General features: G+C 42.2%; 3 protein-coding genes across 7 annotated transcripts in view; 1 reads left to right on the forward strand and 2 right to left on the reverse strand.

Moving 5' to 3' along the window:
- The first annotated feature begins 1,322 nt into the window (after positions 1–1,322).
- crx (cone-rod homeobox) lies at positions 1,323–5,429 on the forward strand. 2 transcript variants are annotated; one of them, XM_044043058.1, is made up of 3 exons: positions 1,323–1,766; positions 2,882–3,042; positions 3,274–5,429. In XM_044043058.1, exons 1-3 carry the CDS (start codon positions 1,670–1,672, stop codon positions 3,913–3,915), a joined length of 900 nt encoding a protein of 299 aa, XP_043898993.1. In that variant the 5' UTR covers positions 1,323–1,669; the 3' UTR covers positions 3,916–5,429. The 2 variants fall into 2 exon arrangements, with proteins under 2 accessions (XP_043898993.1, XP_043898994.1); XM_044043059.1 differs by having other exon boundaries at positions 2,891–3,042.
- A 4,769-nt stretch (positions 5,430–10,198) lies between these two features.
- h3f3c (H3 histone, family 3C) lies at positions 10,199–13,749 on the reverse strand. The gene is made up of 4 exons (XM_044043013.1): positions 13,630–13,749; positions 12,104–12,260; positions 11,697–11,850; positions 10,199–11,587 (listed from the first exon to the last, which is right to left on the reverse strand). The coding sequence occupies exons 2-4, from the start codon at positions 12,229–12,231 to the stop codon at positions 11,459–11,461; spliced, it is 411 nt and encodes a 136-aa protein (XP_043898948.1). The 5' UTR covers positions 12,232–12,260; positions 13,630–13,749; the 3' UTR covers positions 10,199–11,458.
- A 2,006-nt stretch (positions 13,750–15,755) lies between these two features.
- The window catches only part of arhgap32b (Rho GTPase activating protein 32b), a 95,988-nt gene continuing 87,873 nt past the window's right edge, over positions 15,756–23,870 (reverse strand). For all 4 annotated transcript variants that reach the window (XM_044041769.1, XM_044041770.1, XM_044041768.1 and 1 more), the window contains 7 exons: positions 23,157–23,302; positions 22,848–23,049; positions 22,411–22,556; positions 22,253–22,327; positions 20,916–21,746; positions 19,913–20,571; positions 15,756–19,575 (listed from right to left, as the gene is read on the reverse strand). In XM_044041769.1, the coding sequence (XP_043897704.1) occupies positions 17,362–19,575; positions 19,913–20,571; positions 20,916–21,746; positions 22,253–22,327; positions 22,411–22,556; positions 22,848–23,049; positions 23,157–23,302 (4,273 nt within the window). In that variant the 3' untranslated portion in view covers positions 15,756–17,361. The remainder of the gene's footprint in view (positions 19,576–19,912; positions 20,572–20,915; positions 21,747–22,252; positions 22,328–22,410; positions 22,557–22,847; positions 23,050–23,156; positions 23,303–23,870) is intronic.

Here is a 23,870-nt window from a genome sequence, read left to right on the forward strand (position 1 = left end):
GTGCTATTAAAGGTGCAGCGTATAAACATTTAGCAACATTTATTGGTGAAGTTGCCGCTGAACATCCGTCATCTAACCTTCAGTTTGCTGTAGATGTAAAGTTTGTCCACTGTGGGTTATTGTAAAAACATGATATGAATATTAAAGACTCATTCTGGGGTAATGAAAAACAATAATTCATACAATAAGGTGATTCTACAAAACCAGTATAATTACATTTTTACACACCATACCTTTTTAAAGTGTCATTAAACATCTTGGTCACTGTATTTTTAATGAAATAACAGATGATAATAGACATCAACAGTGTCACAGATTGTGTACAGTTTGTATAGAAAACTAAAATGTACAGTTCAATTATTGGTTTTTCAGGTGGGCCTTATTTAAGGGTCTACGCCACATGTTCTCCACTGTGCCGAAACACATCAAAAACAAATCATACTCCAGTCCTCTCTTGTCTCCTGTGTGTAACACACTGACGATACCTAAGTACTTACCCCAATTAAAAAAAGGAAACTGAAACTATGCCTTTAATGTGTCATGTAACAAACTGCCAACTCATGTTTGTAAGTGCTGATGTGATGACCTGATTAGAAATGCCATCATATGTGTAGTTGTTTCAGAAAGAGAGTCTATTTCAGGCTCGGTCAGGTTTTATAAACACATGTTGATATAATTATTATCTAGAACTTGTGTCTGTTTCTTTAATGCAGTGCTATTGACTTTCCTTTGTGTTCTTAATAAAATCTTACATTCATTCAATTTAAGACAGACAAAGGGCAACAGCAATATCGCCCTAATAAAAGGTTAGGGTGCAAACACACTGAAGTATGACTGAAAAACACAAAGAAGGGCCGTCAAAAAGATTTGATGTCCTTCCTGTTCCCCACACAAACCCTAACAGTTTTCAGATGAAGGACAACAGCATATTCACCACTCACATAATTGACTTATTTTTGATAATTCATGTTATTCAAGTTTTTTTGTTTTGAATGAAATGAAATAAAAAGTGGCGTCGTCTCCATGGACAGAATCCAGAAGTGGGGATTATTGAGTAAAATGATTATTTAACCAAGTAGTCTCATTCTCTATTGTTTTGTCTTTTGGTTTATTAGTTAGTTTATCTTCTATGTCCAGTTTCGTATGATTCAAGTTATAATTAATTGAATTCATAGGTTTCAATGAATGTAAAAACAGTGTGTTATTGTGTAGCCTGTTGCTCTCTGTGTGTGTGTGTGTTTGTGTGTGTGTGTGCGCGCGCGTGTCTAAGTGTGGGAGGGGTTTTCTGGAGCCACTTGCTCCCTCTAATTAGCAGCGTGTGCCAGTAAAGAAACTCAGTGGAGCGACTTCACTGAGGCGCAGAGGAATCCTGGGGCCACTTCACCTGTCTGATGACTTAACTGTGCGTAACTTGACTCGGAGCCTCGGATGCTCAGTGCGCGCTGCAGTGAATCCCACTGCGAAACAGACGCAACAGTAAAAGCTGAAATCGCAGGTTTTTTGTTTTGTTTTGTTTTTTTAAAAAGAGAGAAAAGTTTTGTGTTTGTCCCGCGTCTGGTTCTTACGCACCGACTTGTTGCCCCCAGTTGAGCAGTGAGGACGCGGCTCCTGCGTTGCGTGTCCGACCTACAAGTCAGTGAGCGACAGGACTTAAAAGCCTGCAGTCAGGATGATGTCCTACATAAAGCAACCTCATTACACCATGAACGGGTTAAATTTGCCTGGCCCCGGAATGGACGTGCTTCACACGACGGTCGCTTACCCATGTAAGTATAAAATCTTGTACATACATTCTCTTTTTAGACTTTCATGTTTTAATTAAATGTTTTTTTTTTTAATGAAGTTTGACGATTTTGTTCTTTTTACGCACAAATTCCGCTTCATCTGATGCGTAAAAGCGCGCGGGCTCATGCGTAAAACAACGCATCTCCAAACGAAAAGTAAATTAGAGATGCTCTTTCGTGACATATATACTGATATAAAATGTTAGATAATGTAGATTAGACGATTTAAATGTATCGCGATGACTGTCACATAAACTGAATATACCGTTTACGGGATGATTTGATAAAATCAATTATTTCAATTTATTTGTTAAAATCCCATATTACTTTGCGCTCATATATGCATGGAAAGCTATACATGTTTAGATTAAACTCTGATAAAATACAAAAGCAGTCAGTTTATTATCAAACACATAATCTGCGCTCACTCTGATCTCAGTGAGGAGATAACGTTGTTTTTTTGTTTTTATTACTTTGTTTTTCATTTCCTCCTCGCGTTGTTGACACATAACTGTAGATGGAGACACATAATTCCCTAAATGTGGCTTTCAGGTGAATAAATCTTATAACTGCTCACTGTACTCGTTCTGAAACAAACACACCAAGGCATTTGGCTGCGTGGAATGTGGACATATGACTATGACTGTATGAACCATAATCATAGTTAAATGATGAAATGTGAAACTTTATCCCTTTCTCTCTGAGGAAAAAAAACACACGTTAATCTTGTAAAGAAGCAGTGACTGTTATGGTAATTTAATATGATGAACAAATTCTCATCTCCATATTGGGATCAAGGGAGGATCACAGGCTATCTGTAAAGTTATCGTCTTTGTTTTAACAACACAAACATATGGGAAGCAACAAGAACTGACCACATGTTTCCAAATTCATCCATCCATCCATTTTCTACCGCTTTGTCCTCCACATGAGGTGCTGTTCCCTTTCCAAATTCAATCCAATCTAATTTTATATTTAACTTTTTTAAACAACACTGTCTGCCTCAAGTGGACGAACAACTGATTCCAGAGTTTTCAACTTTCCCTCTCTGTCGCTGCCAGTAAAATAATTTCCCCCTGCCTCTTGTGTCCTTATTGATCTCACAGCTACACCCCGGAAGCAGCGCCGGGAACGCACCACCTTCACCCGGACGCAGCTGGACATCCTGGAGGCCCTGTTCTCCAAGACCCGCTACCCGGACATCTTCATGAGGGAGGAGGTGGCCCTCAAGATCAACCTGCCGGAGTCACGTGTGCAGGTACAGGCCATGGTGGCCATGATGGCGACCATATTTTTTATGTATCTCAACTAACCTCCTTACGAGAAGTGAGGAACTTTAATGCCCACTTTCCTGTTGCTACTGATTCAATGAACCTGTATGAATAAGAATCTACATACAGTGACTTACAGTAGTCATCACTTCAAATGCACATGTCACACATGTTCCATGTCAGTCTACATGACTATAACATCGCCTTTGCGTCTCCAGGTCTGGTTTAAAAACCGCCGCGCCAAGTGCCGTCAGCAACAGCAGCAGAGCAGCGGTCAGTCGAAGCCCCGCCCTCCCAAAAAGAAGGCCTCTCCTGTGCAGGAGCCCAGTGGCGTCCCCGACCCTGTCCCTATTCCATCAAGCTCCTACAGCCCGTCCCCAGTGCAGTCGGGCCCCAGCCTGGCGCCAAGCTCCAGCACTGGAAACACCGCCGTGTCCATCTGGAGCCCGGCAATTTCGCCACTCCCCGACCCCCTGGCCTCGTCCTCGGCCCCCTGCATGCAGCGGCCATCTCCTTACCCCATGAGCTACGGGCAGCCGTCGGCTTACACTCAAGGCTACGCCAGTACCACCTCCTACTTCACCGGCTTGGATTGCAGTGCCTACCTGTCCCCCATGCACTCGCAGCTGTCGGGCACCGGGGGCGCTCTCAGCCCCATCACCGTGCCCTCGATGGGGGGCTCGCTAAGTCAGTCCCCAGCCTCGCTGTCCTCTCAGGGCTACAGCACGGCCTCCTCCCTGGGCTTCACCTCCGTTGACTGCCTGGACTACAAGGACCAGCAGGCCTGGAAACTGGGCTTCACCACAATGGACTGCCTGGACCACAAAGACCAAAACTCCTGGAAGTTCCAGGTGCTGTAAGACAGAAAGTGTGAGTCAGGGAGTCCATGTGAGATAGAGTGTGAGGCAGTTCTGCCAGAAGACTTGGTACCATCAACTCTCAGTTTCTTCTTTGTAAAGATCTTGTCTTGTTTTCTAAAGTTGACCCGTGTTAGTCGTGCTTTTTGTCTGAGAGACTTTGGTTATTGGACGTCAGCGAGTAACTGTCTGTCCCTGCTGCAGCCTGACTGTAAATCACATGTTCTCTTCAAATCTTCATGCTTCATTTACGTTTAATTAGAGCAGAGTCCTTTAAAGAGCTGAAGTCGTATGTTTGAAAACACACTGAGACTCGGCACAAACACCACAATTCTTCATTTTCCTTTAAACTTACATGACCACATAGTGAGAGGAGAGCACGCTTAAGTGGGACTGCAATGATTTAATAATTGATCATTAATTGAGTTTGAAGTTAATGGCCAATTTTGAGGGTTTTTAGTAGAATTCAATAGAGTAAAAACCATTTTAAATGTGAATATTTTTGGTTTCTTTTGCTCCTCCATGACAGTAAACTGAATATCTTTGGTTTGTAGATGAAATAACATTTGGGGACGTCATCTTTTTGACTTTTGTGAAACACATTTTACACCTTTGTCTGTATTTTTAACATGAAACATGAGACGACTGGATTCATTGAACTTATAACCAGCAGTTTTATTTGCTTTTATCAGTCGCAGCCCCGCTCTTATGTCACGTCCTCTTTTGGGGATAATTTATTTGAAGTTATTTATTGTCATTACTATTAATATTATTCTGTACTTAAACAAGTTATTGGTTTTGTGTTTGGACCCTTTTTGAGTATCTGTGTTGCATTATTGCAGTCTCTGCCCTTCATAGTTCTATCTTTCTGATCTTGTTCCTCAAATAATTAGATCTTCTGTTGTAGCTGTGTGACATATTAAAGCAGTTTTATTCTTAACATTTCTGTGTAGTTAATAATCATTGAGTTATTGTTGCTTGTCCCCCCCCCCTTGTAAAAGGATTCTCATGCTTGTAATAGATTGATCCTGAGTGTGAGGTCAGTCTGGAGAGTGTGGATGTTCCAGCAGCCATGTTGTCAGGTCTGGACCTGTCATGTTTGTCATATGGCTCTCACTGGTCCATCTTGGTTATTTTAGCTTATCTGTTTCTGGGAGTGACCCAATCCTCTTAGCCTCCCCTTCAGCAATGCCCTAAGTGAATTAGTTGGGATTATTGCCCTCTCTCCCTCTGTCTCTCACCCACCTCAGCCTCCTCCTCCTCCTCCTCCTCTTCCTCCCTGCCTGACTGCCTACCTTTTCCTGGCTCTCTCATCACTTTTTTTTTATCCCTCCATCTTTTCTATCTTTGCTTCATTTGTCCCCCCTCGCGTGTCTCTTCAGTGTCTCTCGTCTCTTCCTCTTCCTGTTCCATCTCCTCAGGGTTTCTCAGCATTTTTGCATCACTTCATTTGTATCCATGTTCCATGTAAGTCAGTGCCACTGATGATGATCATTAAAGACTTTTTTTTTTCCACAGTTATTGTCATTCACTCTGGTGATTCACTTGTCTGTCAGATGGTGTGGTCCCCCCACCCCCCCCACCCCCTCCTCACCACTGAACCAACCTCCCCAACTCCTCTTCCGACAACTTGGTAATCTTCACATGACCTGATTACCCTGACCCTGCGAACTTAACTGTGACGCGTGGAACCGTTTTGCTGAAGTCTGTGTATTTTGTGCGTTTGAAGAACAGATGAGAGAAGATATGATTCTCAGTTTACATAACAATCAAACACACGCTTATAATTTTCCATGACATATTCTACCTCCTTTTTAGAGATGATCTGACCAGGAAATGTGTCCTTTAAGATAAATTAATATGTCACAGTGCACAAATGATCACTGACTGACATCATAAGCAGAAAAAAAAACAATATTATAACTTCAGATTTACTGGCATGAGTGAAGTAAACAGGAGGCCAGAGACACCATTTTTCCTGCACTCAGCGCTGACTTAATCCCACTCTGTGCCCGTTTAATCCCCGCCGCCCTCCCCCTCCGCGGTGTGATTGGTTAATCTCTGTGCCCATGCGCTCTGGTTGGTTAACCCCCCTCGCACAGGGTGCATGCAGCGCACTTGTAATCTTCCCCCCTCAGCACTGAGAGTTTCAGACAGACATTTGTGCCGTAATCCCAGGGAGGAGCAGATGTGATGGGGGGATGGGGCGGCACAGTGCAGACCTTGAGGAAGGTGAACACATGAAAAAGAAAAAAAACAAACACGGCTCAGTCTGTGACAGAAACACTTCAGGCCTGTTTCCTTGTATGAGAAATGATGACAGTTTTATGCATTTTATAGTTTGTAAACACTTTGTCTGCAGCTTCATTTTATAATCATAACTACACACACAGATTTAATAGACCCGACTCCACAAGTTTCTACAAAAATACTGTATTAAAAAATACACTTATTATTGAGCATTGATGCTGTGGGTCACGTTAAAAGATTAAAGGGTGGTTTCACCCATTTTTTTCCACTTGGCCAAATGAAAAATAAACTCAAAATCTTGACAGAAACACAGTAAAGAGCAGTGTAGTTTATTTTCTTTGAAGGAAGTGATTTTGACGGTGTTGAAGTGGCCCTTTAAATATGAAATGAGTATAAAGGACGAGGTCAGAGGGCAGATGGGCTGTTTTTTTCAGCACCACCTGTGTACGTCCATGACCCAAACCCTGTGATCGATCAGAGGGGTTTTCATTTAAGAGATTTATTGAAACTGGATGTTTTTTTTCTCCCTGTGCACGTCCAAATCCATGAATTAAGAAATGTTAATATATAATTTGTACATGTACTGGCTGGCTGGAACGGTTTGCAGTTAAACATTAGTCTGTCTTAAAAACACATCTGCTGTTTATGTCCTAGGTTGTTGCCTCTGACTTGGTTTGCGTGGTTTGTGTTTTACGTTTTTAAAATGTCTGCTTTATTAGCAATGTTCTATATAAATAAACTGGAGTGGATTAACAGAAAAAAAGTGGCATTGTGTGGGTTTTGGTGAAGCAATATCATACTGTATAGTGATTTTATGGGAAATATGCAGGTTTGCAGTGGTTATACTGATGTTTTTTGTAACCTTTAAGCCCAGCTCACTGAGTTTTAAATGCAAATCTCTTTTATAGAGTGCTGTGAAGTACAAGTGAAAACATTCAGGGAGTGCATTATTTAGGGAGGGAGTGCGTAATTTAAAAACAATTATAATTCATGCACCGAAAACTTGAATGATGAGGACAGGTGAATGAATGAATGATGAGGACAGGTGAACGAATGATGAGAACAGGTGAATGACAAGGACAGGTGAATGAATGATAAAGACAGGAGAACAAATGATGAGGACAGGTGAATGACAAGGACAGGTGAATGAATGACGAGGACAGGAGAATGACAAGGACAGGTGAATGAACGATGAAGACAGGTGAACTGGCACTAATTAAGGTCCTTGTGTGAGTGAGAAAGTTAAAAGCATTTTGACCCATGTTGACTGATACGTTATGTGTTTACATATTTTATTTTGTCAGCACTTTAATTTGTAAAGGTTTTCCTTTAGTTAAAAACAATTAATGCAAGATTTGTGTCCCTTTTGCGCGACGACACAAGAACGAAGCCCAACCTTGTTTAAAAAGTAACTTTTACGCTGAGTAAATTTGAGTTTAAGTTTTAAGTTGAACTTTTTTTTCTTTTTTTTTTTATCAAAAACTTGAGTAAAATATTCTAGTACTCTTTCCACCTCTGCCTACATCCTGGTAAGATAATTCATACATAATTCTTTACTTTGAGTTATATTGCTCACAAACACACAAATCAACTTGGTCCAAAACATAACCTCCATGGTGGTGGAAACTTCACTGAATATTAGCTGCTATTATGAATATCAACAAAATGTAAAAGAGGAATAAAATATGAGAACCAAAAATATACAGTACATCATAAAACTGTCAGCCTTCAGCTCGAGACAGTTAAAACTTAACCTCACTCGCTTGCATCCAAGTGACTCAGAGATTATTTAAAAGCATCCGGTGAGACCAGCTCAATGATGATATGATTCAACTGTTTGAAAAACACTCGCCTGGATGCTTTTAACCCCCGAGAAAATGTAATAAAAGCGGTAACAACTGACACATCCCCGCCAAACGACCGAAAACTTAAGTTTACACTTCAGATCAGAAAAGTGGGAAATAAGATCCGCGCTGTGGTTGTCAGACAGAAAATAGAAACATGTCTTGTGTGTGTACAATGGATCACATTGTCATCTTCTACATACTGGTTAGGTTGACTTAACATGTTCTCACCCTGGAACTGGTTCAAGAACATCAGCTTCATCATATCTGGTGTTGAGTTTCATGTAAGTAAATAAAGAAAGCTGTTTATCTTCACTGTGACAGTTAAGGGTTAGGGTAACCATGAAAACAGCACTAAGATGTCTTTTATTCAGTCCTGGCTCTGGGCTTTATGAGGATGGACATGTACCACACCAAAAACTGTCACACTCTGCCCCGCCTCCCAAAGCAAATACTGCATTATTAAATTATGCGTTTAGTTTAAAATTTAAATGTGTTTCTTAAAGTCCTAAATAAGACATACGGATTGAAGGCCAATCAGTACATTTTAATGCCACCAGGCTTGGATTATCTTATATTCAAGTAATAAAGGAAATGCATGGAAGAATATTAGGGCAACATATTAAAAAAAAGCATAAAAGTCCAATTTATGACATTAAAATCCTAATCATGAGGTTACAGTCAGAATTCTGAGATTAAAGTCAGAATTCTGAAATTAAAATCCAAATTATGAGATTAATGTCCAAATTCTGAGAAAAGTCAGAATTTTATTAATCTCAGAATTCATGCTGTTTTATTTAATTTTTTCTTTCAATCAATTTATTTTTTTATTTTTTTATGTGGCCCTAATACTCAAATCAAACTAAAATATATATTTTACTGAGGAAGCTGTGCAGGATTCAAACCCCAGTTTCTTAAATTCATTTCACGCAGGGCTGTGACCATTTTGTTTGTGGACAAAACAATACATTCGAGAACTTTTTTCATAGCAAATAAGTGTGAAAATAATAGTTAATTGCAGCCTTAATTTCATACGTGTCCCTTTGAAACACGGCAATATACGCACACTATAAGTGGCTTAATGAGCAGCACCTGTGTCACAAGTTTGTTCTTCAGCACAACAGATTATTATTAACACCTACAATAACCTACACTGGTGTTTCTCATATTCTCATTATCAGGGTTAACTTCAGTGTTGCATTAATACTGTTGGACGCTCAGTGTCAAACTGTCAGTTTCAGCAGCTGAGACAAAAACAAAACAAGAGAGTCTCTGATAAACTTACCCACAATCAGACTTAAGTAGGTGAAAGTCACGAAACTAAGGAGAGAGTGAGAGCACAGAGACTGAGGGAGACACAGGATGATTGGACACAGGTTAAACACATCACACAATCAGACAGGAAGTCACATACACACACACACACACACACACATGGAAAACAACAACAACATAAAACAGGAAACTAACAAAAGGGAATACAAATTAAATCTTTAAAATATAAAAAGTCCTGTGCAGTTACCTTAGCAATTAAAGGCTATGCATGCTGTATATAGTGCAAACACAAAATGCAGACTGGAGACAAAGACCATGAGTGTTGTTAAAAGATATCTTTATGTTAAGCATTTTTTTTTGTCTCATTTGTTCCTACTTAACGGTTATACTTAATTAGATTAAGGGAAAAAAACATAAAACTGCCCTTTCTGAAGCTCAGCATCAGCAAATCATGCCTCCTTTAGCATGAAATCACACAGTTGGAGAAAAAAATCACACAGACATGAGGAACTGCGTGTGGTTGTAACATGTTATGTCGTAGTAAGATGAGAGTGACACGAAGCTCACTGCTGTTTACAAACATGCCAAGATATTCAGTATTCATTCCGTCATGGAGAACAGCATGAGTGTTGTTAAAGGTCTCCCCCATGTGGCCGTTTAGCTTCCCTACACTGCAGTTCAGTGCAGTTATGTAATGCCTTTAATTTGTAATGACTACAGTTAAAGAGTAACGCCTCAGATTAACTTCCACTTTCTACCGCTTTATCCTCCACATGAGGGTTGCAGCCAATCTCTGCTGACATAGGGCGATAGGCGGGTCATCACAGGGTCACATATAGAGACAAACAACCACCCACTCTCACATCAGATTAACTTCACACTTCACTAAAAACAAACGACACAAATGAGACATTGCCTTATTTCAACACCTATTTATTACCACCATAATATGAGAAATTTGGAAAATACAAAGATCAGCTTATTTATACGTCTGAAAATCTCGAGGAATAAGAAAAAATATAAAAGAAAACAAATGAGGTTATATTGTGTATTACAAATTTTGAAAGAGGGACAGTTCATATGCTCAGATCTACAGAGAGTGTGTGTGTGCAGGAGAGTCTAAACATGCAGAGTTTCTCACTATCATATACATTTTACTGCTGTGACAAGTCTAATGCCTAATGCCTGTGGTGATAAAGAGAGAGAGAGAGAGACAAAGAGAGACAGGCGTAACATACAAAGACTGATCTACAGTGAACAATCGAGACAAGGTCATTGGGTAAACCATCGCCCCCGTGTGGCTGCCATTAGAATTGAAGCTGTCTTGGAAAACAAAGAAGCCCTTCCTGATTTTCTTAAACAAATCAGATCCATGTAAAAAAATAAAATGACAACCATGTTGGCAAATATCAATTAAATTTTTTTTTCTTTTTTTCAGAGATTTTGGAAGTGGTGAAGGAAGGGATGCGCATCCATGATTTATATGCATTAAAAAAAATAGACACCATATCCACAACAATAATCAATATTCTTAAGCGACCAAGAAGATTATTTTTTGTCGAGTACAAGTGGTTTGGAAGATCAGAGCTCACACGGACACACAGACAGACGGACAGGGCAGCAGCAACCTCTCCCTGTGCAGGTCACCGAGGTGAGGGAGGTGGACCACAGTGGGGACAGTGTTCAGACGGGCAGAGGCCTCAGGACTAGTTTTAAAATAGCACCCTGCTGTGGAAGTTGCAGCTCCCCTTAAGCAGACCAGTCCCTTGGCTTTGCCCTTCTGCTTTGCCTCAGCGAGCCACACAATCTACACCTGCTGACCTCACGCCCTCCAAACATCCAGGTGGAGTTTCATGTTTCTAACCAGGTGCTGCCTGTCTGAGTATGTTTGCACGCGTGTGTCTCATCTCCTAAACCATTTACATGCACGATAAAGGTACCCTATTACATTTGGTGAAGACAAAAAAAACACAAAAGACAAGAAAAAAACCTATGAGAGACCAGACTTCAACATATTTCTATCTCTTCATAATCAGGATTACTCTAACATCTACTGAGAAACTGGGCAGGTTGGGGAGCAATGAAAGTGATGGTGGGGAAGGTGAAGGAAGGGAGGGAGGGAGTCAGGGAGCAGGTGCAGAAAAACAGGACAGAGGGAAAAATGTTGAGGACGACGTCTAAGCACGCTCTCCGCGGATGCGGCGTGCCAGCTGGATGTCTTTGGGCATGATGGTGACACGCTTGGCATGGATGGCACACAGGTTAGTGTCCTCAAACAGACCCACCAGGTATGCTTCACTGGCCTCCTGCAAGGGAGAGAGACAGGACATGTATTATCGAGTGAGTCCGTATCAACGAGAAGTCATACATTTGTGTTTTTATTCATTTATAGTGAGTGTGCACACCAACACACACCTGCAGGGCTCCAATGGCAGCGCTCTGGAAACGCAGGTCAGTCTTGAAGTCCTGAGCGATTTCCCTCACCAGGCGCTGGAATGGAAGCTTGCGGATCAGAAGTTCAGTGGACTTCTGGTACCGACGGATCTCTCTCAAAGCCACAGTGCCAGGCCTACCAGACACACACACACACACACACACACACGTTTGAGTTCAATTTAAATTTTCTGCAAACATTTTCTGTCTATTACATACATTTTTAGGAATAAATTGCCCACTTTTCTTTCTCAAATCAAACATTGAGGATGAGAAGCTTCATTGATAACTAATGTGTTTACACAGCTGCAGAACAATGCACTGTAGATGCATGAATAAAGCAAAGTGTGAGAGTAAGTCTAAGAGCTGGAGGTCCATGACATTATTACCTGTAACGATGGGGCTTCTTCACACCACCGGTGGAGGGGGCGCTCTTGCGGGCAGCCTTGGTGGCCAGCTGCTTACGAGGAGCTTTTCCTCCGGTGGACTTACGAGCAGTCTGCTTGGTACGAGCCATTACGACAAAGTATCACCTGAATAGGAATACTGAAAAAACACAAAGTGACGGGTGGTGAGTCAGGCTGCTGGTGAACTACTGCCTCATTTGGTACGTTTGTGTCACTGAGGTAAAGCTGAACACAATTGAACTGATGGAGCAGTGGATTAACAACACTTGTGTTATTGTTATCCTTCAGATTATTATTATTATCACTTTTCTGTGTAACTGCGGTCATTTTTGAGGGGGTTAACATGCACAAAAACACTTGAGGGCAGGTCTGGTGCAAATGCGATATTGGCATAGTGCCCGGACCTGTGCATTGCAAATTTCCTGAAACTTTGTGGGAAGTTGTTAGAGCCCAAGACGAACAAAAAAGTCGATGTAAGCATGGTCTCAACTCGACAGGAAGTCAGCCATTTTGAAATTTGACGACCATTTTGGCAAATTGCACCCTAAGTAAAGAGAGTTTGTCAGACCAACATAAAAAATATTTTTCATTAACTTTCTTATTGGGCAACACATTTTTAGGGCTGCTATTAAATATTCATTTTATTGCACCATTAACATTTATTGATATATTAATATACAGTACCTGATATGGATATAACACCGATATAAACCATCTCTGTATATATCGGTGTTATTATGGATTATAATGTGATCGTGTTACCCCAGGCACTGTTAATAACTCTAAACACAAGCCCCTTTTTCAAATTGATAATAACACGATGCGTTATTTTCCCACATCAGGCTCTAAGTCTCAACATGTTCACTCCCATCAGGGAAAACTTTTCCTCCGCTTCAGCAGCTGCACAAACACAGCGCACCGGGCCAATGCCGACACGGTGGCCTCGCACCTCCACCAATCACACTGCTCACTAGCTCGTCATCCACAAACCCACTAATCCGCTGCGTCCATGGACGATTCAAAAACCAATGGGATTGGAGTCTGCATGGTTTAGGGGCGGGGCGAAACACAGTAGCCCCGCCTCATACCGCAAGATTATGGCCGCAGACCTTAATGAAGCTGCCGACGTAAAGGCAGTAGGAGAGCGAGACGTAAACTTTGACGTTTTTCAACAAAAACACAAAACTTGAGCGCACAACACAGCCACCAAAACACAGAAGACAAATGTAGCTATCGATTAACCGCAACAGCCGAATGAAGCGACGCGATACTGAAGCGAAACAGCACCGAAGACATGGCGACTGAAAGTGGAGCAGATATTCAGACAGTGGAAGAAGTGAGCCGCTCTCGTCTGTGAGCCTCGGCATCGGGGCAGCTGCTTTCTCTTCAACACAGCGTCGAAAAAACACACAATTTCAGCACTAAAACAACTTAATTTGGGCTGTTTTATCAACACAACACTGAATAGAATTGCGAGGAGTAAAAAGTACGAGCGAAATTAAACTTACCGAGGGTGAATTTAACGCCTTTTCTTCGTCACGCGGACACAAGTGTGTTGTGCTTGTCTGGCAGCGTCAGATATTTACTATCTCTCACACAATGGAAGCGGAGAGAGCGCGAGCAAAATGGCGGCCGTGTCAATCATCTGTCTCCCACAATGCAACTGCCAACGTTTGTAAACACGAAAAGTTGACTTTTTCAGCACACGTTTTTTCAAAGAACTTTCACATTAAAAGTATCACTTTATAATAATTTCGAACAGTTTTGTGTTATTTATTTCGTTTTTGTTATTCAGTAGCGTCGCAGTTTCACGACCACGTTGCTCACTATTTATAAATATATTATACACAAAGGGAATGCTAGACATTAAGGAATAATGCTAATTATTATTAATTATGTCAAAAATGTGTTTAAAAATATTATTAGGTCCAACAATAGGAGTATCAAGAACCAAATATATACACACCGGTGAAAACAGTGTTTAGACAGTGGTGGAAATACCAAAGTACATTTTTATGTTTGGAGGTGCGTGCACTTTACCTTAAACAGTTCATGAAATGTAGTTTTGTTTATTGTTAAGTATAAATTTGTGTTAAATGTGGAATGCAATTGTTTTATTCACAATGTTGTGTCTGTTAATGAAGCATGTGTCCACATTTTTATACAACAGAAAAACACAAGGATCCATCTTAAATGTCTGATGTAAAATAGCAACTTCATCAAACACAGGGTATTTTTGATGGCCTCCTGCATCTGGGTTATTACTATTACTTTTTTAAGTTTTATGTTGCTTACACAAATAAAACTAGGACAAATGCCAATGCGGTCAGTTATGTTTGAATTAAAATGCTAAAAATTATTATTAATTGCTCCCCCCAACCAAATGGTTTACATTAAATTAAATGACCATGTCTTCAGTAATCAGTGGAGACAACTACTTTTCTAAAACCTATATGTGCAAAGATGGAAATCATATAAGAATAATGAGTCAGTATCACAAATTCCAGTAACTATATGGTTACCTGGGGTTTGTCCAAGGCCATGACATGAAACAACACAGATGCAGTACATGAGGTCAGAGACTGTGATCAAAGCTTCTGTTGTTGTGACCACATCTACATTACTTAAAACACACATTCTAGCTCATGTCAATGAGATTTAAGCATAATCATAATTTATCCACACCAGCACCTAAAATCCACTTGGATTCACAAAATGATTTATTTCAACCAGTTTTGACGCGTTAGACCCTTGAAATTATTATTTATGAGGCCCTCTAGTGGTCCTCTTTAACAACATTGTGAAGTTCCCTCCTTTTGAAAACACATTGGCATTCACACACAAAATTCAGCCTCTAGAATACCAGCTGTAAAAAGTGTCTGAATAATTTACACAATGTAGTAAAAGTCGAGTTATCCAGCAGCCATGGTTCAGGTAAGAGTCCAGTGTCCTCAGTGTCATAGACGTTTTCTGAAACAGAAGCATCATGTAGGGCCATCCAGCTGAAATATGTTATCTTATCTCATGGCCTAAATGTTTTATTTTCAGCACACCATGTGCACCTGCAGGTGTTGTTCTTACCACTCACATTAATACTGGATACAACTCAAGAAGTGGGGAGGAGTGAAGTTCCTGATGGACATGAATTGATTAGTAGGAAGCATTTTTTAGTTGATATGAGATTTGAACTGTAAAGTGGAGGTCATAGGGAAGCAGATGTGTGGTGGAAACTTTGTGAGTTTAACTAGGGCAGTTTAGTTGCAGTGTCCTTGGTTGGAATTCAGACTAAAATATACTCCAACCAGCAACAGTATTAATGTAAGTAATTTCCTCTTGTATTGAGATTAATCTGTTGACTTGGTCAAGCCATGAAACCATGGAAAATAATTTATACTACAAAAAATACAGATTTTTTAGTTACACAGATTTTCTTGCTTGTTAATCAACAATAAGTCCCTAATAATCTTCCAGCAATGTGTGACTCAAGTGATCTGATGGAGAATGACACTTTTGCATGGACACACACAGGGAGATGATGGCTACTTGTTTTGTCTCCTGCAGTAACTCCTGAAGTCACACTAAACCACACAGAGGTGTATTAGAAACATGCATTAAAACACATGGATTACAGCAATTCCTGAACAGTTTTATTTATTTCATATCTAACTTATATAGATACCTCTAGTTTGGGACAAGAGTGTTTTCACATTCAAGTACACATAGCCTTACTTTAACACCCCATCTGAAAAAGAAGAGGCTTTAGATAAGGCAAGAGGAGCAAAACCTGCAAGCAATATAGAAGTCAAACGGTTACAGAGTACGACCTGGATTTAGACATTTCAAACATATTGTAATTTTTCCATTATGATGAACCTAAAGGGCATGTAGTATAATACCAGATGAATGTACTATGTAATCATTTCCAGCTAGAAAAAATGGACCCAAATATCTTTAAAAAAAAAATCCATCTTAACGGTTTTAAATTCAGAACCAGTGAGGCGATACAAAACTAAATAACCCAGCAGATCACCCGTCAGCACTGAACTACCAAAAGTCATCTACAGTGATCCTAAATCTAGCTATGTTTGTGCAGTATGAGAATGGGTTTGTATGACAATGGCAGAAAACACAATAGGGTCTGTAGGAATAAAATTTAAGGCTCGTCACCAAGTTGTTTTCCTTGAAAAGCAGCGGCAACATGTTTCTCGCTTTGTCGTTTGACAGGAGCATCGTTGTCACGTATATTCAGTTAGTCCAGTTTATGAAAGTACCTTGAATGTCGTGAAAAGGGGAAACAAACAAAAAAACAACCTCTTACACATCTAAGGCTAAAACACGCATACATCCACCCTCTTTATCCCATTAATGTGCAACAACTGTGCCAAGTGATTTGGTCCCTCTTCCACTGAAGAACAGACAATTACCAAAACATTCCGCTGAAGAACAGACAATTACCAAAACATTCCATTAGAAGTCACTGAAATCTGTTTATAGCAAAGTTACATAAAAATGGCACAGTCACAGAGGAAATAAAGAGAATGATAACCACTATATTAACTGAAAGTAACCCACTGCTGTGGATCCTTATCAAGCCCACACTCAGTTGGAATCTCGGAGACAAACATGGACACACTGTGTCACTGACACATGTACATATTAGCAGAGGGGGTGGTGACCTGTTTCCTGTTTTAATAACTTGTGCTGTAACATCCAAAAAAGAACTTAATGGATAGTGAACTACACAGAACTGTTCTGTAAGAGATAGAGAGTGCATGCATTTCTAAAATGCAAACCTTAATCCCCAGATGATGCTCATACCCAGCGCCACACCTAACAAAAAATACAACTAAAAATCCCTTTTTACTACAGATTCTATCATATATATTTATATACAGTATATATATACATATATATGTATATGTACATATATATATATATATATATATACACTGTATTCCACATTTTTGTGGTTTCTGTTGAAAGTACCTTAAGTCTTTCATATCATATACATTTATGACTAGTTAACGTCTCAATTAATCAATAATATGACCTCTTGAACAGTAATTTCAGGTACATTCAGGACTTTTTGTAAAAAGTCTTACAATTCATTAAAAATATACAGGAGCAAAAATATTGGTGATACGACAGTCCACTGTCCGGCAGAGGCTGCTCAACCGTAGCTCATTAGTCTCTCTTCAACACAGCTAAAGATAAATTCACATGTTTCTCCCCTAAATGCTTCATTCAGTACGTATCTCTGTCTCTGGCCTCTGCATGGCCAGCTCAGTCTGGATAAAGGCTCCCTGGCCCAGTGCTGTGGAGTACGCTCTGTTGTTTTGGCTCACTGTGAATCCTGGAGCAGGATAGGAGCCCGAGCTTCCACGTTTTTGGACAGGGGCCTGAGGTTGAGGTACTGGATGGTAATCGTCCAAGTTATCGTAGTGGGACTGTGTAGTTTTCGTGTTATGTGTCTGATACGAGTAGTCTCTGTCCACTTTGCTCTGGCTGTAGTGCTGCTGCTCGCGGACACTGTGCGATCTCTCTGGTTTGGAGCGGGCGAGTTGTTCCCTGGGAACCAACGGCTGGTCGTCTGTGCTGTGGTAGCCGCTTGATGTTTTCACTTTACTCTGGTGGAGGTCAGAATCAGGACACTCGTACCGTGGTTGGACGTTCCTCTTGTTGGAATACTCTTGCTGCCAGTGTTTAGACCTGCCGCAGTCTCCACCCAGCTTCTCGTCTCCAGTTTCGTACTTGGCCTCGTGTCGGCCGCTCTCCTGATGGGAGAGACTGTGGCTCAGAGTTGCAGGAAGGGAGTGAGACGATTGGCCTTTTTTGGAACTACTATGCTTGGAAAGTCCATCTGACTTGTCACCTGCTACACTGCCCTGGATATGCTTGTCAGTCTCCATGTACATGAGAACATCAGGGTCTGACACCATATGTCTGGGGAGGTAGTGTCCATCTTTGCTCTCGGCTACAACCAGCACAGCTTTACCGGGGTCTGATTTACTACGCAGGTGTAAGGTTTCATAACCAGATATATCTGCTGGTGCGAACAAGCCAACATTGTCATACTGAGAAAGGACAGGGCCTTTAATCCTTTGTCTTGCCCTGCTCTCCCTGCGGATGGAGTGCATGCGGAGCCTTTCCAACTCCTCTGGGTCCCATGAGAGGTAAGCAGCAGCTTCCTTGGCCCCATGGCTAGGGGGCATATCCCTGCTCACAAAGCTATGCTCCTTCCCAGGAGGGAGAACATGGCGAGCGAGGTAGTGGTACCCAGTAGCCTTTTCACCTGATCGACCAGCAACAGCTCCAGGATCTCGGTTGCCGTGGGAATGGAAGTGGCGGATTCGGATCGTGCCGTAAGGATCGATGTCATAGAACGGTGCCTCCAACTGGCCTGAACCAGAGTACGGACTGTAGCGGTACTGGACCCGCCCATTCTCAAAGTAAGGCTGCAGCTGTGTGACGTGGTAGTCTGTTTGTGAGGACTGCGGAGTGGGCTGCTGGTAGGCTTTGCACTGATAAACGGGTCTGTGGTAGAAGAACATGTCATCATCTGGAGGAACCTCGGTTCTTTGAATGGGCACTGAGCGAATAGTGGAAGGAACATGGAGCGAGTGTACTCTGCGGATGGTGGGATAGCCTTGGGGTCTGTCGTGGCTGTAACCTGGATGCCCTGGCCCTGGAGACACAAACACACTCCGCGGGTTTCCTCTGGATTTAATGGAGTGGTGGTATGACCTTGGGCCTAAAGTGCTGTATCTGTTGTCTAATCTGGCACTGTAAGGTATCTGAGGCTCAGACTTGGACACATAGGCGAGGTGTGGGGGGACACTGTCTGGTCGGTAGTGGTGTGGCATGGACTGCTGGCCTGGAGTAACAGGCTTCTGGTGGTAGTAAGCAGCTCCTGGAGGTTCAATAAAAACTGCTTCTCCTTTAGGATGGAACAGGTATGCTGGCTGGTGCATGGAAGATTTATGAGGAGGAGAGAGAGGATGGTGAGGCAGAGAATCATCCATATGGCCAGGTGCCAGGCCTTCATCCCCGATGTGGTAAGAGGCTTCACTTTGGCTGAGGGCTGCCGTGGCTAGTTTGCTCTCAATTGTGCGAACAGGAGGGGCTGGAGGTTTGGGCCCATGTGAGTCATGGTACCTTGCAGACTCGGTACAAGGCTGCACTGGCTTAATGGCCTCCCATGGCTTCTCAAGAGGCTCAGCTGAAGTGGGGGCCACTCTTGCACTGGCCTTCGAGAGCGTCTGGGGCTGGGGGTGGACTTGTGTCTGAGGCTGTGCCTGAGGTTGAGCAGGTGTTGGCAGATGAGGCTGTATCCGAGTCTGGGGTTGATGCTGGGGCACAGGAACTGCATGCTTTTTAGGCTTTTGAGCTGTCGGAGGTGGCTGCTCTGGTGGTTTTGGAAAGACTGCGGGCAGCGCAGTGTCCTCCGATTTAACCTGGGCAAAACACAGCAAAACTTTATTAAAAAAAAAACTTAATTATCATTCCCTTAGGTAATTTTAAACTGAATTTACAAACACGTGTTGCTGCAGCACGTAGTACATGTATGCGCTGTTCAGTGGCACAGTCTGGTTGCTCATTTCAATATATACCGAAGATGTAAGTAACAATAACGGCACTAAATAAAAAAAGAAATTTGAGGGACAAAAAAATTTGTAGTATGTACACATGTGGTATGTTGAGAAAAAACAAGTGTTGAACACTTCCTTTACAGCGTACTCACTGATGTTTAGTACCTATGTTTATGATGAAAGGGTAGGACATGACACTTACCTCAGGGCCAGACTGTGTGACGACAGTGTCTTTACAGCCGCCGCTAGGAGTGGAGGCAGCTGGAGAGTAGCTAGTATGGACTGGGACTTGTCCTGCAACAGTCTGATGCCTCTCTGGACTTTTCCTAGTTGGAGAAGTCGGGCTGACTGAACTAGAGAGTGGAGCACACTTGTACAGAGGAGTGTCTGGTGGGGTAGAATCTTTACGTGGCTGTGTTTCAGGTGGACCTCTCGAGGACCCAGCACTTTCTGTAGCCTTGTTGACCATGCTTGGTAACTCAGGCTGCTGCTGCTTGTTTGGGGGACTGGAAGTGGAGGGATATGATGGGGCTGTGGTGACAGCTGTGGAATTGGTGTGTTGAGACGAGGGACTAGAATGTTCAGCTTTCTCCTCAAAGGAAGTCTGGAAATGTGATGCGAGTGGATGTGACGTGTTGCGGAGGTCAGAGGCATCCTGTGACTGCACAGAGGATACAGGTGTTGGAGGCTCTGAGGACCGTAACTGCGACTGGATGGAGACCTGCTGGGCAGACTCGGCCAGGGCCAGGGCCAACATGCGGGCAGCATTTTTAGGAGGGGGAGGAGGAGGAGCAGAGGAGGGAGCTGAAGAGCTGAGGGAATGAGGGGTGAGGTCCTTTGAAGAGTCCAGAGCTACAACTCCTATCAGGAGCAAAAAAACACAAAGGATCTATGGTTGAAGAATTATTCAGCAAAAGAACAGTAGGCAAAGTGAAGAAATGACAGCAAGCAAGCAGGTCTAAGGTGCTTTGAGTGGAAAAGAGGGAATAATTAAGTCTGTAAGTCAGGCATACTGTAAAAACGTACTATTATTGATGTAATCATTGAAACCTATGAGACTACATCTAAACTAAAATAATTTACACAGTTGATTGCGTCATTCATCACATTCATTTTCATCTATATTATGTAAGCAAAAAAGTGATTATTTAGAAACATGCCAAAAAAGTACACTTTAAAAAGAAAAGTCATTGTCTGCTCCTTACCTTGGAGCTCTTGGCGACTGGCAGCTGTTGCCTGCTGCAGACTGTCTTCTCCCCTCAGCTCGTGGCTGTCTGTGCTGTCAAAGGCCGCCAGCTTAGAGTGCAGCTCCTTTTGGAAAGCTTCACCAAGTGACAGCTCTGTTGCTCGGAGCAGCACACTGCCCATCAGGGGAGGAGAGTCCTTGGGTTTTACAGGAGGATTTAATGGGTGTGGAGTGACAGCATGTCCAGCTGTATTCTTATCAGGCATATCTGTAGACAAAAGCTCTGAAGTGGCAAAAGGTGTCATACTGATGGCCTTTCCACATTTAATAGGTGACACTGCCTGTGTGGGTTTATCAGTGAATGAATGGGAAGTGGTCAATTTTTTGTTTTCTGTATTGTCTCCAGCAGCTGATCTGAGGTCTGTGGACACCAAGGGTGAGGTCAAGCAGCCCAAGAATGAGGTGGGAATGTCAGAGCCGTTTGTCTTGCCACAGAAGCTGCCAGGGCTCCTTTTTAACGTGGAGGCCTTGGCACCTCCTGGTGAGTCATCTAGGGGGAAGGCGAAGGATGTGTCGGGGAGACTGCACTGGAAAGACATGGGGTCAAAGTCCAAGGAGGCCATACCGATGTCTGGCGGGCTGAGGTCCACCTCTTCACCTGATGAGCGAGGCGGTGAAATGAGAGCAGGCACACAGATGGGCCCATCGTCTCCGTCGCTTTCCTCTGTGGCATCCAGGTTGTCGTAGGAGTTGCAGTGCTGCCGGCTGTCCAGCAGCTCTCCGTTAAAGGAGGCTGAAAGGGCATCACTGCTCGAACGCGGCCTCCGAGGACGGTACACCTTGGACTCTCCTGACAAAGGAAAAAAAACATTTAAATCAGAAAGTATTCACTTTAAAACTATGGATCAGGATCTGGACCCAAACTTCAGAACCGGGATTCATTTCTTAACCTTAAGCTTGTCAAAATGAAGGACATGGGCAAACTAAACTGTCGTCCTGAGCGAAGAGAAAAGCAGCATGTGGAAGTATTACACATTCTACACCATAGCTGTTGGCTCAACCCCAGTGAAGCTGCAGAAGAACCATAACTGACAGGCAGTGCAACAAGCCATCACTCTTGTGCGAGTAATAGTACATGTAATGATAAATAATGTCATCACGTTTGTGTGCAAGGGTGAGGGGCGGGGAAACATCCAAATATCTTGGAAAGACCAGCATGTCACGTAATATTAGTTTGAACTCGATTGTCAGAAAAAGTGACAGCCCTAATGTAGCTGTGGAGCAGCACATTATGGACCGCATAAATGATCTCAACTCCTTACTTTGAGCCAAAGTGAAGTGGAAACATTTGATTACCTTCGACATTATGCAGGGAACTCAGCGACTCTTCACTTTTGGCTGATCTCAGTGTTGCAGTGTCTCCTCTTCCTCCTGGAACATGATGATTGACAGGGTTTAAGCATTGACGTCAAAGTAACTAAACTCCTAATATCACTTGTGGAGTGAGGACTCACCAGCGAGAGCCATTGCTTTGAGTTCATTAGGCTCACTGGGGTTGCGGTGGAGCTTGCGCTTTGACATAGAGGAAGACTTGCCCAAGTTGAAGAAAGAACGCCAGCTACCAACAGGAGACTTCTTGGATTTAATAGGAGGCCTCTTCCTGCGGTTATTAGTGGTGACCAGGAAGAGAACAGTTAGTTACAAATAACAGAATCAGCAATATAATAGTACATTATTCACAGCACTTTGTATGTAAAAACAGATCTTCATATTTTTAATACAACTGCCCATGTTTGAGTTCTCACCGCAACCAGCAGAGGGAGACACATTCCAGCAGTAAAATCAGTAGACATTGCAATCATAGGAATATAATTTTTTCCCCTCTATGTTACTAAATGTATATCAAATTGATCTTATGAAGCTGCTCTGATTTCAGCAGGACTTAACAAACCTCTCGGTGGGAAACTCGATGACGGTGTGGAACTTGCCCTGCAGGGCGGCTGGACCTTCGCCCACCTCAATGTACTTGCTGTCTTCTGTGACTGGAGAGTTGATCTGAGCCTGTGTCCTCGCCTGGGCCTCCTCCAGACTCAAAAGTTTCGTGGAGGGTGATGAAATGAGCAGGGACTTGGGCCGCGACAATGAGTTGTGACCTGATAATGTCGAGGCAAGAAAGAGTAGAGCAATGAATGGTAAAACTAAAGCAGTATTAGGGAGTGAGATGTCCGTTTGTGCAGGATCTGTGTAGATGTGTACATACCTGCTCCCTCTCGTATTAGTGAACTGAGTTTTGTGCTGAAGAGGACATCCACATGGTTGAGGATGAACTCCACCACCACAGACTGAATTCTTACTTCCATGAAGGCTGCTGTACCACTGAAGCACGCAGATTCAATCTGTTTTGATCTGGGATGAGAGACACAGAACAGTGAAAAGGGAAGAGGTTAAGTTTGCTCTGATTTAATGACGAGACTGGCTCCAAAACAGACTGAAAAAAATTCTGCCGTTTGTACTTATAATCAAAGTAACATCATTACTGCATTTGATACTACTGTGAGCACTTTGATAAAAAAATTAATAATTTAAAGAAGGAACTTTGAGCTGTGCAGGACCCAATATCACAGCTGATTCAAGGCCGAATAGGAAGAACCTATGAATATTTAAGCTCTAGAGTTTACTTTACTGATAGAAACATAATTTAAATTGTATTTTCTGTAGGTTTATATTTGCTTTAAATAATAATAAAAAAAAACACTTGGTTTTCATAGCCTTAGAATACTCATTTTAATTTGTACTTTGGGCAAGGGCTGCTTGACATAGGTTACCATCTTGTATCACTGTGTTTCTACAGCAGCCTGAATGGACAAATCAGCCATAAGGAAAAGAATGTGAGGGCCACAATACTTTCTTGAAGCGCTTGGGTAAGGAAGGTGTGAGTGGATTCATTTTTACACACTTTACACACTGGACCTTT

Source organism: Solea senegalensis, linkage group LG13 (assembly GCF_019176455.1).
Source record: "Solea senegalensis isolate Sse05_10M linkage group LG13, IFAPA_SoseM_1, whole genome shotgun sequence".
In the NCBI taxonomy this organism is placed as follows: domain Eukaryota; kingdom Metazoa; phylum Chordata; class Actinopteri; order Pleuronectiformes; family Soleidae; genus Solea; species Solea senegalensis.

What these genes read in the sequence shown, in the direction of transcription:
- crx (XM_044043058.1), top strand. Translation starts at nt 1,670, where the DNA reads ATGATGTCCTACATAAAGCAACCTCATTACACCATGAACGGGTTAAAT. An exon ending in CACGACGGTCGCTTACCCAT is followed by an intron (nt 1,767 to 2,881) that starts GTAAGTATAAAA and finishes GTGTCCTTATTG; the next exon opens with ATCTCACAGCTACACCCCGG. An exon ending in TGCCGGAGTCACGTGTGCAG is followed by an intron (nt 3,043 to 3,273) that starts GTACAGGCCATG and finishes TTGCGTCTCCAG; the next exon opens with GTCTGGTTTAAAAACCGCCG.
- h3f3c (XM_044043013.1), bottom strand. Translation starts at nt 12,231, where the DNA reads ATGGCTCGTACCAAGCAGACTGCTCGTAAGTCCACCGGAGGAAAAGCT. An exon ending in AAGAAGCCCCATCGTTACAG is followed by an intron (nt 11,851 to 12,103) that starts GTAATAATGTCA and finishes TGTGTCTGGTAG; the next exon opens with GCCTGGCACTGTGGCTTTGA. An exon ending in CTGCCATTGGAGCCCTGCAG is followed by an intron (nt 11,588 to 11,696) that starts GTGTGTGTTGGT and finishes TCTCCCTTGCAG; the next exon opens with GAGGCCAGTGAAGCATACCT.